Source organism: Lissotriton vulgaris, chromosome 1_2 (assembly GCF_964263255.1).
Source record: "Lissotriton vulgaris chromosome 1_2, aLisVul1.2, whole genome shotgun sequence".
Classification (NCBI taxonomy): domain Eukaryota; kingdom Metazoa; phylum Chordata; class Amphibia; order Caudata; family Salamandridae; genus Lissotriton; species Lissotriton vulgaris.
This window is the reverse complement of record NC_141686.1, coordinates 324239481-324252607: the sequence shown is the minus strand read 5'-3', so window position 1 is coordinate 324252607 and position 13127 is coordinate 324239481. Positions and strand designations below refer to the sequence as shown.

Here is a 13127-nt window from a genome sequence, read left to right as displayed (position 1 = left end):
CTTGCCCTCCGGTTCTCTTCTTACCCTGTGGTTCTCTTCTTACCCTGTGGTTTTCTCCTTACCCTGCTGTTCTCTTCTTACTCTGTGGTTCTCTCCTTACTCTGTGGTTCTCTTCCTACCCTATGGTTCTCTCTTTACCTTGTGGTTCTCTCCTTACCTTGTGGTTCTCTTCTTACCCTGCTGTTCTCTTCTTACTCTATGGTTCTCTTCTTACCCTGTGTTTCTCTCCTTACCCTGTGGTTCTCTCCTTACCAACATGGTTCTCTCATTACCCTGTGGTTCTCTTACTCCCCTGTGGTTCTCTCCTTACTCTGTGGTTCTCTCCTTGCCCTCTGGTTCTCTTCTTACCCTGTGGTTCTCTCCTTACCAACATGGTTCTCTCATTACCCTGTGGTTCTCTACCTCCCCTGTGGTTCTCTCCTCACTCTGTGGTTCTCTCCTTGCCCTCCGGTTCTCTTCTTACACTGTGGTTCTCTTCTTACCCTGTGGTTTTCTCCTTACCCTGCTGTTCTCTTCTTACTCTGTGGTTCTCTCCTTACTCTGTGGTTCTCTTCCTACCCTGTGGTTCTCTCTTTCCCTTGTGGTTCTATTCTTACCCTGTGGTTCTCTCATTGCCCTCCGGTTCTATTCTTACCCTGTGGTTCTCTCCTTACCCTGCGGTTCTCTTCTTACCCTGTGGTTCTCTTCCTGAATGTGGTTCTTTTCTTAACTTATGGTTCTCTCTTTACCCTGCGGTTCCCTCCTTACCCTGCGGTTCTCTCCTTACCCTGTGTTTCTCTCCTTACCCTGTGGTTCTCTCCTCACCAACATGGTTCTCTCATTACCCAGTGGTTCTCTACCTCCCCTGTGGTTCTCTCCTTACTCTGTGGTTCTCTCCTTGCCCTCCGGTTCTCTTCTTACCCTGCTGTTGTCTTCTTACCCTGCGGTTCTCTCCTTACCCCGTAGTTCTCTTCTTACCCTGTGGTTCTCTCCTTACCCTGCAGTTCTCTCCTTACCCTGCGGTTCTCTCCCTACCCTGTGGTTCTCTTCCTACCCTGTGGTTCGCTCCTTGCCCCGTAGTTCTCTTCTTACCCTGTGGTTCTCTCCTTACCAACATGGTTCTCTCATTACCCTGTGGTTCTCTACCTCCCCTGTGGTTCTCTCCTCACTCTGTGGTTCTCTCCTTGCCCTCCGGTTCTCTTCTTACCCTGTGGTTCTCTTCTTACCCTGTGGTTTTCTCCTTACCCTGCTGTTCTCTTCTTACTCTGTGGTTCTCTCCTTACTCTGTGGTTCTCTTCCTACCCTGTGGTTCTCTCTTTCCCTTGTGGTTCTATTCTTACCCTGTGGTTCTCTCATTGCCCTCCGGTTCTATTCTTACCCAGTGGTTCTCTCCTTACCCTGCGGTTCTCTTCTTACCCTGTGGTTCTCTTCCTAAATGTGGTTCTTTTCTTAACTTATGGTTCTCTCTTTACCCTGTGGTTCCCTCCTTACCCTACGGTTCTCTCCTTACCCTGTGTTTCTCTCCTTACCCTGTGGTTCTCTCCTCACCAACATGGTTCTCTCATTACACAGTGGTTCTCTACCTCCCCTGTGGTTCTCTCCTTACTCTGTGGTTCTCTCCTTGCCCTCCGGTTCTCTTCTTACCCTGCTGTTGTCTTCTTACCCTGCGGTTCTCTCCTTACCCCGTAGTTCTCTTCTTACCCTGTGGTTCTCTCCTTACCCTGCAGTTCTCTCCTTACCCTGCGGTTCTCTCCCTACCCTGTGGTTCTCTTCCTACCCTGTGGTTCGCTCCTTGCCCCGTAGTTCTCTTCTTAGCCTGTGGTACTCTCCTTACACTATGGATTCCTTCCTATCCTTTGGTTCTCTCCTTGCCCTGTGGTTCTCTTCTTACCCTGCGGTTCTCTCCTTACCCTGTGTTTCTCTCCTTACCCTGTGGTTCTCTCCTTACCAACATGGTTCTCTCATTACCCTGTGGTTCTCTTACTCCCCTGTGGTTCTCTCCTTACTCTGTGGTTCTCTCCTTGCCCTCCGGTTCTCTTCTTACCCTGTGGTTCTCTCCTTACCAACATGGTTCTCTCATTACCCTGTGGTTCTCTACCTCCCCTGTGGTTCTCTCCTTACTCTGTGGTTCTCTCCTTGCCCTCCGGTTCTCTTCTTACCCTGTGGTTCTCTTCTTACCCTGTGGTTTTCTCCTTACCCTGCTGTTCTCTTCTTACTCTGTGGTTCTCTCCTTACTCTCTGGTTCTCTTCCTACCCTATGGTTCTCTCTTTACCTTGTGGTTCTCTCCTTACCTTGTGGTTCTCTTCTTACCCTGCTGTTCTCTTCTTACTCTATGGTTCTCTTCTTACCCTGTGTTTCTCTCCTTACCCTGTGGTTCTCTCCTTACCAACATGGTTCTCTCATTACCCTGTGGTTCTCTTACTCCCCTGTGGTTCTCTCCTTACTCTGTGGTTCTCTCCTTGCCCTCAGGTTCTCTTCTTACCCTGTGGTTCTCTCCTTACCAACATGGTTCTCGCATTACCCCGTGGTTCTCTACCTCCCCTGTGGTTCTCTCCTTACTCTGTGGTTCTCTCCTCGCCCTCCGGTTCTCTTCTTACCCTGTGGTTCTCTTCTTACCCTGTGGTTTTCTCCTTACCCTGCTGTTCTCTTCTTACTCTGTGGTTCTCTCCTTACCCTGTGGTTCTCTTCCTACCCTGTGGTTCTCTCTTTACCTTGTGGTTCTCCTCACTCTGTGGTTCTCTCCTTGCCCTCCGGTTCTCTTCTTACCCTGTGGTTCTCTTCTTACCCTGTGGTTTTCTCCTTACCCTGCTGTTCTCTTCTTACTCTGTGGTTCTCTCCTTACTCTGTGGTTCTCTTCCTACCCTGTGGTTCTCTCTTTCCCTTGTGGTTCTATTCTTACCCTGTGGTTCTCTCATTGCCCTCCGGTTCTATTCTTACCCTGTGGTTCTCTCCTTACCCTGCGGTTCTCTTCTTACCCTGTGGTTCTCTTCCTAAATGTGGTTCTTTTCTTAACTTATGGTTCTCTCTTTACCCTGCGGTTCCCTCCTTACCCTGCGGTTCTCTCCTTACCCTGTGTTTCTCTCCTTACCCTGTGGTTCTCTCCTCACCAACATGGTTCTCTCATTACCCAGTGGTTCTCTACCTCCCCTGTGGTTCTCTCCTTACTCTGTGGTTCTCTCCTTGCCCTCCGGTTCTCTTCTTACCCTGCTGTTGTCTTCTTACCCTGCGGTTCTCTCCTTACCCCGTAGTTCTCTTCTTACCCTGTGGTTCTCTCCTTACCCTGCAGTTCTCTCCTTACCCTGCGGTTCTCTCCCTACCCTGTGGTTCTCTTCCTACCCTGTGGTTCGCTCCTTGCCCCGTAGTTCTCTTCTTAGCCTGTGGTACTCTCCTTACACTATGGATTCCTTCCTATCGTTTGGTTCTCTCCTTGCCCTGTGGTTCTCTTCTTACCCTGTGGTTCTCTCCTTACCAACATGGTTCTCTCATTACCCTGTGGTTCTCTACCTCCCCTGTGGTTCTCTCCTTACTCTGTGGTTCTCTCCTTGCCCTCCGGTTCTCTTCTTACCCTGTGGTTCTCTTCTTACCCTGTGGTTTTCTCCTTACCCTGCTGTTCTCTTCGTACTCTGTGGTTCTCTCCTTACTCTCTGGTTCTCTTCCTACCCTATGGTTCTCTCTTTACCTTGTGGTTCTCTCCTTACCTTGTGGTTCTCTTCTTACCCTGCTGTTCTCTTCTTACTCTATGGTTCTCTTCTTACCCTGTGTTTCTCTCCTTACCCTGTGGTTCTCTCCTTACCAACATGGTTCTCTCATTACCCTGTGGTTCTCTTACTCCCCTGTGGTTCTCTCCTTACTCTGTGGTTCTCTCCTTGCCCTCAGGTTCTCTTCTTACCCTGTGGTTCTCTCCTTACCAACATGGTTCTCGCATTACCCCGTGGTTCTCTACCTCCCCTGTGGTTCTCTCCTTACTCTGTGGTTCTCTCCTCGCCCTCCGGTTCTCTTCTTACCCTGTGGTTCTCTTCTTACCCTGTGGTTTTCTCCTTACCCTGCTGTTCTCTTCTTACTCTGTGGTTCTCTCCTTACCCTGTGGTTCTCTTCCTACCCTGTGGTTCTCTCTTTACCTTGTGGTTCTCCTCACTCTGTGGTTCTCTCCTTGCCCTCCGGTTCTCTTCTTACCCTGTGGTTCTCTTCTTACCCTGTGGTTTTCTCCTTACCCTGCTGTTCTCTTCTTACTCTGTGGTTCTCTCCTTACTCTGTGGTTCTCTTCCTACCCTGTGGTTCTCTCTTTCCCTTGTGGTTCTATTCTTACCCTGTGGTTCTCTCATTGCCCTCCGGTTCTATTCTTACCCTGTGGTTCTCTCCTTACCCTGCGGTTCTCTTCTTACCCTGTGGTTCTCTTCCTAAATGTGGTTCTTTTCTTAACTTATGGTTCTCTCTTTACCCTGCGGTTCCCTCCTTACCCTGCGGTTCTCTCCTTACCCTGTGTTTCTCTCCTTACCCTGTGGTTCTCTCCTCACCAACATGGTTCTCTCATTACCCAGTGGTTCTCTACCTCCCCTGTGGTTCTCTCCTTACTCTGTGGTTCTCTCCTTGCCCTCCGGTTCTCTTCTTACCCTGCTGTTGTCTTCTTACCCTGCGGTTCTCTCCTTACCCCGTAGTTCTCTTCTTACCCTGTGGTTCTCTCCTTACCCTGCAGTTCTCTCCTTACCCTGCGGTTCTCTCCCTACCCTGTGGTTCTCTTCCTACCCTGTGGTTCGCTCCTTGCCCCGTAGTTCTCTTCTTAGCCTGTGGTACTCTCCTTACACTATGGATTCCTTCCTATCGTTTGGTTCTCTCCTTGCCCTGTGGTTCTCTTCTTACCCTGCGGTTCTCTCCTTACCCTGTGTTTCTCTCCTTACCCTGTGGTTCTCTCCTTACCAACATGGTTCTCTCATTACCCTGTGGTTCTCTTACTCCCCTGTGGTTCTCTCCTTACTCTGTGGTTCTCTCCTTGCCCTCCGGTTCTCTTCTTACCCTGTGGTTCTCTCCTTACCAACATGGTTCTCTCATTACCCTGTGGTTCTCTACCTCCCCTGTGGTTCTCTCCTTACTCTGTGGTTCTCTCCTTGCCCTCCGGTTCTCTTCTTACCCTGTGGTTCTCTTCTTACCCTGTGGTTTTCTCCTTACCCTGCTGTTCTCTTCTTACTCTGTGGTTCTCTCCTTACTCTCTGGTTCTCTTCCTACCCTATGGTTCTCTCTTTACCTTGTGGTTCTCTCCTTACCTTGTGGTTCTCTTCTTACCCTGCTGTTCTCTTCTTACTCTATGGTTCTCTTCTTACCCTGTGTTTCTCTCCTTACCCTGTGGTTCTCTCCTTACCAACATGGTTCTCTCATTACCCTGTGGTTCTCTTACTCCCCTGTGGTTCTCTCCTTACTCTGTGGTTCTCTCCTTGCCCTCAGGTTCTCTTCTAACCCTGTGGTTCTCTCCTTACCAACATGGTTCTCGCATTACCCTGTGGTTCTCTACCTCCCCTGTGGTTCTCTCCTTACTCTGTGGTTCTCTCCTCGCCCTCCGGTTCTCTTCTTACCCTGTGGTTCTCTTCTTACCCTGTGGTTTTCTCCTTACCCTGCTGTTCTCTTCTTACTCTGTGGTTCTCTCCTTACCCTGTGGTTCTCTTCCTACCCTGTGGTTCTCTCTTTACCTTGTGGTTCTCTTCTTACCCTGCGGTTCTCTCCTTACCCTGTGGTTCTCTTCTTACCCTGTGGTTCTCTCCTTACCCTGTGGTTCTCTTATTACCCTGTGGTTTTCTCCTTACCCTGCTGTTCTCTTCTTACTCTGTGGTTCTCTCCTTACTCTGTGGTTCTCTTCCTACCCTGTGGTTCTCTCTTTACCTTGTGGTTCTCTTCTTACCCTGTGGTTCTCTCCTTACCCTGTGGTTCTCTTCTTACCCTCCGGTTCTCTTCTTACCCTGTGGTTCTCTTATTACCCTGTGGTTTTCTCCTTACCCTGCTGTTCTCTTCTTACTCTGTGGTTCTCTCCTTACTCTGTGGTTCTCTTCCTACCCTATGGTTCTCTCTTTACCTTGTGGTTCTCTCCTTACCTTGTGGTTCTCTTCTTACCCTGCTGTTCTCTTCTTACTCTGTGGTTCTCTCCTTACCCTGTGGTTCTCTCCTTACCAACATGGTTCTCTCATTACCCTGTGGTTCTCTTACTCCCCTGTGGTTCTCTCCTTACTCTGTGGTTCTCTCTTTCCCCTCCGGTTCTCTTCTTACCCTGTGGTTCTCTCCTTACCAACATGGTTCTCTCATTACCCTGTGGTTCTCTTCCTCTCCTGCTGTTCTCTTCTTACCCTGTGGTTCTCTCCTTAACAACATGGTTCTCTCATTACCCTGTGGTTCTCTTCCTCCCCTGCTGTTCTCTTCTTACCCTGTGTTTCTCTCCTTAACCTGTGTTTCTCTCCTTAGCCTGTGGTTCTCTCCTTACCCTGTGGTTCTCTCCTTACCCTGTGGTTCTGGTAGGCTGTCACGGCGGTGAAGCGGGTCTCCTCAAAGACAAAGGTCTTGAAGTTCTGCTCTGCGTACCGCTCGCTGTCCTTCCGGGGGTCCACGAACACCACGTGGAAGCGGGGCTGGTATCGGTGCATGGAGTTCAGGATGATCTGGGAGGGGATACAAAGGTGTGTGAGATGGGGCAGACCGGGCTCGCTCCAGGACTTCATCCGGCCCAGGACCATCTGAAAGAGATGCACCGGCCACAGAGTTTGGATTGTACAGAAGCAGGTGACCCAGTAACCCTGCAGTTCTTTTTCTCTGTGGATTACAAGTGTATTTCACCTCTGGATGTCACCCCCTGGTTGGCCTGTGTGTGTCCTGTAGGTAACCCTGCAGCCCTGCGGTTCTTGTTCTCGGTGGATTACAGGTGTATTTCACCTCTAGGTGTCGCGCCCTCATGTGGTCTGTGTGTGTACTGCAGGTGACCCAGTAACCCTGCAGTTCTTGTTCTCTGTGGATTACAGGTGTATTTCACCTCTGGATGTCACCCCCTGGTGTGGCCTGTGTGTGTCCTGTAGGTAACCCTGCAGCCCTGCAGTTCTTGTTCTCGGTGGATTACAGGTGTATTTCACCTCTAGGTGTCGCGCCCTCATGTGGTCTGTGTGTGTACTGCAGGTGACCCAGTAACCCTGCGGTTCTTGTTCTCGGTGGATTACAGGTGTATTTCACCTCTGGATGTCACCCCCTGGTGTGGCCTGTGTGTGTCCTGTAGGTAACCCTGCAGCCCTGCGGTTCTTGTTCTCAGTGGATTACAGGTGTATTTCACCTCTAGGCGTCGCGCCCTCATGTGGTCTGTGTGTGTACTGCAGGTGACCCAGTAACCCTGCGGTTCTTGTTCTCGGTGGATTACAGGTGTATTTCACCTCTGGATGTCACCCCCTGGTGTGGCCTGTGTGTGTCCTGTAGGTAACCCTGCAGCCCTGCGGTTCTTGTTCTCGGTGGATTACAGGTGTATTTCACCTCTAGGTGTCGCACCCTCATGTGGTCTGTGTGTGTCCTGTAGGTAACCCTGCAGCCCTGCGGTTCTTGTTCTCGGTGGATTACAGGTGTATTTCACCTCTAGGTGTCGCGACCTCATGTGGTCTGTGTGTGTCCTGTAGGTAACCCTGCCGCCCTGCGGTTCTTGTTCTCGGTGGATTACAGGTGTATTTCACCTCTGGGCGTCACGGCCTCATGTGGTCTGTGTGTGTACTGCAGGTGTTCACTTCATATGTGTTACACTGCTCCTATGTGTATAGAAAGTGCAGTTCACACGAGTATTCAGTGCATTCTGTGAGTTGTAGTTGTAATCCTCGTGTGTTTGAAGAGCTCGTACGTTGCTCTCCAGGTGTGCCACAGCTGTATATGTTCAGGTCTACAGGTGTATCACTCCATGCAATCCTATTGTTTCTATGAGTTATGCTAATTTATTTTTACCTTCAGCTTAATAGCTCCCATCATGCATCTGTGTGGAATGAGTTGAGTATTCTTGTGTTTCTGCCTTTCCTCCTTTGGTCCAAGTGTGTCTTTGTATATTGTTTTGGGCTGTAAAGCTTCTCTGGTGTGCATTGACGTTACACAACAGAAAGAAGACACAACGAGGAGAGATAAAGATAGTTCTCCTTGTTACGCCTGCTTCAGGGAGGTGGAGACTTTTGATGCATTACCAGGCTTAAAAGTTTTTGTAACTCTGGTAATCCGCTGGAACCCACTGGTGGGTGCCTTGAAACGTCCATTCTCCATCTATGTAGCGCCTTCCTGTATCAAAATAGCGCAAGGCAGCTCTTTGCACTGCCGTACTATTTTGGCATTCACAGAAGTTAGGATTTTGTCTTAAATTAGTCTTTCGACAGACTTAAGACAAAATCCTAACTTCTGTGAATACCAAAAGTAGTAAGTTCATTCTGTGAATACCAAAATAGTAGTAAGTTTAGGATTGAGGCTAAAGTTCATTCTGAAATTCGGGCCGTCAGTTATTTTTTTTTCCTTTTTATGTATGGATCAGGACAGTGTTAACTGTTTGGTCCACATGTTTGGAATCAATAAAAGGAAGAGGTACAGGGAAAGCAGGGCTTTCATTCAACACCTGCAGCAAAGTCATCCTGTGTGCCCTGTGAACCTCCTCTTTTTTAATGACTGCAACTGGTGGTAGCGGACTCTGACTGCGTCCCGTGCTCTGCTAGTCAGGAACACTGCTATGTTAAAACACAAACACACACATGTGCATTTGGGTACACTATGTGTTAGGGTACACCTATAATTGGCATAAGTTACCCTATAAGTCCCCAGCACGGAGGATTAAAACTACCTATCAGTCCCTAGTATATAATAGAGGTTGGAAGTTCAGCGCCCAGCAGCCTTGCTGCACTTGCATGTGTGCACTGCCGAGCGCCACGAGGTTGTGTTAAAATCAGTCCTGCTCTGCAGCACTGTTCTCAAATGTGCATTTTACCCAAACTCGACTTTGGTGGTAGGAGCACCTAAAAAGTGATCATCTATTTTATTTCTACATATTAGGTACCCCCAGGGTCTCCCTAGGTGCCCCAGGGGGTGGAGGGTCATGTACTTATAAGCAGTGGCGGCTGGTGGAATTTGAAACTGGTAGGGCGTATGGAGAACGAATCAACATATGCAGGCTGTAAGGCATTCAAACTCTGACAGTGCTGTGAGGCCAGTTTGATGAAAATATGTCACTGTTCAAATCACTGTAAAACAATATAGAACACTTGCTGCCATGTATTTTTTATAAATAATTAACATTGAAAATGTTCCGTGTATATTTCAATTTCTGAGCACTGTAAATAACCCATGATACCATATCCTTTAAGAGAGGTTCTCATGTATCGACCTGGAAGATGGAATACTATCTTAGGCCTTGCATGAATCAAAACTGCAACCTGCAGGGCTCTGCATCAGGCACATTTTTTCCGTTGTCTGCTCTCGCGCGCCCTTTACTTCCCTCCTACTTTTTCTGATTCATGCTGCTGCGTTCTTCATTTAATGTGTGTTTTTATAAGTGACCGGGTCCCCTCATCTCTATACGTTCCTATTACCTGTAACCCATTTTATTGCCCGAATTTAAACAAAACACTTTCGTATTCTTTTCGCAGTTACAGATGTAACACTACTGACACCATAAACGGGTTTGTACACGGAAGCACGCTGTCTTTGTGATGGGCACCCCTTATTAACTGTCCCATAATCTCCTCCACAAATACAGCATTTTCTACTTCACGTTCTTAAAAAACTGGTTTAACCTAAAATTAGTTGTGCTCCCAACTAAAAGAAACAATTCAAAAATAATTCAGTGCACCATTCATTCAAGCATCCATCCATTCGGCTACTTCAGACCGGAGAACGCACAGAGAAACGCACACATATACAACATTACACAGTGGAGCATACGACACTCTTACTAAAATACACCTGCACCATTTACCGGTTTCGACTGCTCATCACATTTTAAGGAAGTAGGGAATTACACGAGAAATCCAACGGCAATCCCTGATTTCTCAAGGGAACGGTCACGGGACATCCGCTGTCCGGCGTCATCTGTATCTCAAGGGACAAACTCAGCAGGGATCGCATAATGACGTCACCAAATTCTCTTGTAATGGTCTTCGCCTGTACAGGCGGGCACTGGGTGAATGGCGGTGCTGTTGGCAAGCAATTTCAGTTTAAACAGCAAAGAACTGTACCATAGCACGGGGTGTGTCTGTCTCGCCGCTCGTTGCTCCTGGCTGGCAAGTGACGCCTGCATCTCAGGTAGTAGTGCGCATGTTCTGTTTAGGGTTTAAAGAATTTTGCAACCAGCCCGAACATGCGCACTAGGCTGCTCATTAGAAGAGTGGCATGGAACAACCACTAAAGGTTTTAAGCCCTAAACAGAACATGCGCACTCTTGCTGTGCGCTCCGCCAACCGTATCGATGTCATGATGAGACAGGCCCTGGACTGAACTCCTGCTGCCCCGCCCCCTTCTGAGCTGACTGCCTCCGGCGGCTGCAAATATTAAAATAAATGATGTGAGTGAGTCAAGTCAACTCAGTCGCGAGTGGCTCAAATTGGCAGGGCAACGCCCAAGCGCCCTAATGGACGCACCGCCCCTGTTTATAAAAGATGTTTAAAATGCCCTGGGAATAGAGAAATTGCACATTTCACTTCCCCCAGTGAGTAATGTCCCTCCCAAAATCGACTTTGGCGCCGGGAGAATTGTGGCATGAGAATCATCCACATTATTTTTTTCACATTCAGGACCCCCAAGGTCTCCCCTAGGTGTCCCAGGGGTGGGGGTAGTGTAACTGCAAGCAGGGTCTTTATAAAAGATGTTTGCCCTAGTGATGGAAAAATTGCACATTTCATTTTCCCCATTGTAGATACCTAACCCCATAAGATAACATTGCAATAGTTATGGGTGCATAAATATTGCTAGGAATTGATTAAATATCATTCAAAGACTTAGAAGAATGGTATTGCTGAATTTATCCTGAATTGTACAGAAAATAAGTTAAAAGCATTTCTTGTCTGTAAGCCAAAATTCAGCACACAAACCAATAAAAAGTAAGGGCGGGAAGTAAGCCCCTTTTAAGATTTATATTAAACACATTAGATTTTATAAGCACAGCGCAAAAAGTGTGCAGGCGAAATCTAAAAATGGAATCTACGTGAGAGAGGCTGCGGAGAGATGAGGGTCACTGTTGGAGAGAGGTAGTGAGGGAATTCATGGAGGAGGTCAGGGGGCGCCAAAAAAGCCTGTCGTACCATGCGCCACCGGCGCTAAAGCCAGGCTACACGCTACCATTGTTCTCTTAATTAGGACATTTATTTTTTAAATGTATTTAGTTTCGTAAAGCACTATGTTGTCACCTCAACTCTCTTACATAGCAGAGGGCCCGATTCACAGAATGAACTTAAGACTCAATCCTAAACTTACTACTATTTTGGTATTCACAGAATGCACTTACTACTTTTGGCATTCACAGAATGAACTTACTACTTTTGGTATTCACAGAATGGATTTACTACCTTTGGTATTCACAAAAGTTAGGATTTTGTCTGTAAAACAGACTAAAGACAGACTTAAGACAGACTTAAGACAAAATCCTAACTTAAGTCTGTCTTAAGTCTGTCTTAAGACAAGCTTAAAACAAACTCCTAACTTCTGTGAATACCAAAAGTAGTAAGTTCATTCTGTGAATGCCAAAAGTAGTAAGGGCATTCTGTGAATACCAAAATAGTAGTAAGTTTAGGATTGAGTCTTAAGTTCATTCTGTGAATCGGTACCAGAGTGCTTATTTATTTACAGGGTTTTGTAAAGCGCTACTTCCTGCCACGTCTATACTCCCAAGTCCACCTTGACACCCGCGTCGCAGCGCCCGCGGCGGTACTCACATGTCCGTTGTCATCCAGCAAGTTGTTCGTAAGCTTCAGTTTGTCGAAGGACACGATCTGCCGCATCCACTGGCCGCCCTTGGCAGGGGAGTCTGGGTGGAAGTGCACTCTGCCCGGAGTGGCAGGGTCGGCCTTCCCAGCCACCAGCCATGACGAGGTATGGAAGGCGTACCTGCAGGAAGAACAAGGGCAGGAGACAAGGTTCAGCAGCATATTATCACATGCGATGGTTAGTGTACAAGCAGTGTCCCAGGTGAGGGTCACTGTCCCAGGAGTCCCAAAAATGAACCTGACCTGCTGCTTTCGGCCCCGCGAGTCACAGAACTCGCCCAAGACCAGTAAGGACAGTGCCAGGAGTCTTAGAACCAGCGGCAGCACACCAGGGTACTGTCTCAGGAGTCTGAAAAATGAACCTGTCCCCATGCTCACTGTCCTGTGAGTCATAGAACTGTCCCCAGACAAGTAAATACAATCCCAGGAGTCTTAGAATCAGCCCCTGTATACCTGGTTCCCGTCCCTGGAGTCCTAGAAGTGACCCCAGGCTCACTTACTATGCTTCAGAGGGTTGTAGTATGCAGACAGACACCTTACTTCCTGTAGCAGGCATTCTAGGGTTGACTCCATTTCTCCTTGTTTTTGTATTTATTTATTTATTTATTCGGTGTTGGATGATGGACTTACAACAAGGGGCTGTTCAAGGAGTATTGGAATCGGTCTCCCCCCCTTAGGTACAGCCAGAGGAGTCGTAAGCTCCCTGGTCAGTGGTCAAGAAGCCCCGAATTGACTGTGTACTGCCCCCATATTTTCAGAATGTCCCCCAGGCCCAGTAATTACTGTCCCAGCAAATATTTGTGACACCCTAAAAAAAAACAGATCCCTTAATTAGTCTGGTAGATGCAGTGGAATTTACACCCCCCCCCCCCCAGTGGGTTTTGTCCAAGAATTTATGCCAGACCTCTTAGTTACTGTCCCCGAAATCCTAGAATTGACCCCAGACCTCTTGGTTACGGTCCCAGAAGTCCTAGGATTAATGCCCTGGTATGCACCCGTTAGTATGCGGTCTCCAGGTAGAGACGTAGGTTACTGTACCAGAGGTGGCTTTGACTAAGTAAGTGGCTGGGGGCTTCTCTTGTTTTTGTGCAGATGGAGTATGCTACCCACCTGTTAATCAGCAAAAAGAGTACATGATCTGTAGACCTTTTTTCTCCATCCCTCTTTTAGAGTGTGAGTACAAGCCCCTCTACCCCTGG

At 48.0% G+C, this 13127-nt stretch overlaps 1 protein-coding gene across 1 annotated transcript in view; it reads right to left on the bottom strand.

The window, feature by feature from the left end:
* LOC147736630 (T-box transcription factor TBX1) overlaps positions 1–13127 on the bottom strand; it is a 49472-nt gene that overhangs the window by 15661 nt on the left and 20684 nt on the right. The window contains exons 3-4 of the mRNA XM_086953792.1: positions 11878–12049; positions 6460–6615 (exon numbers count right to left, since the gene is read on the bottom strand). Coding sequence (XP_086809918.1) covers positions 6460–6615; positions 11878–12049 — 328 coding nt within the window. The remainder of the gene's footprint in view (positions 1–6459; positions 6616–11877; positions 12050–13127) is intronic.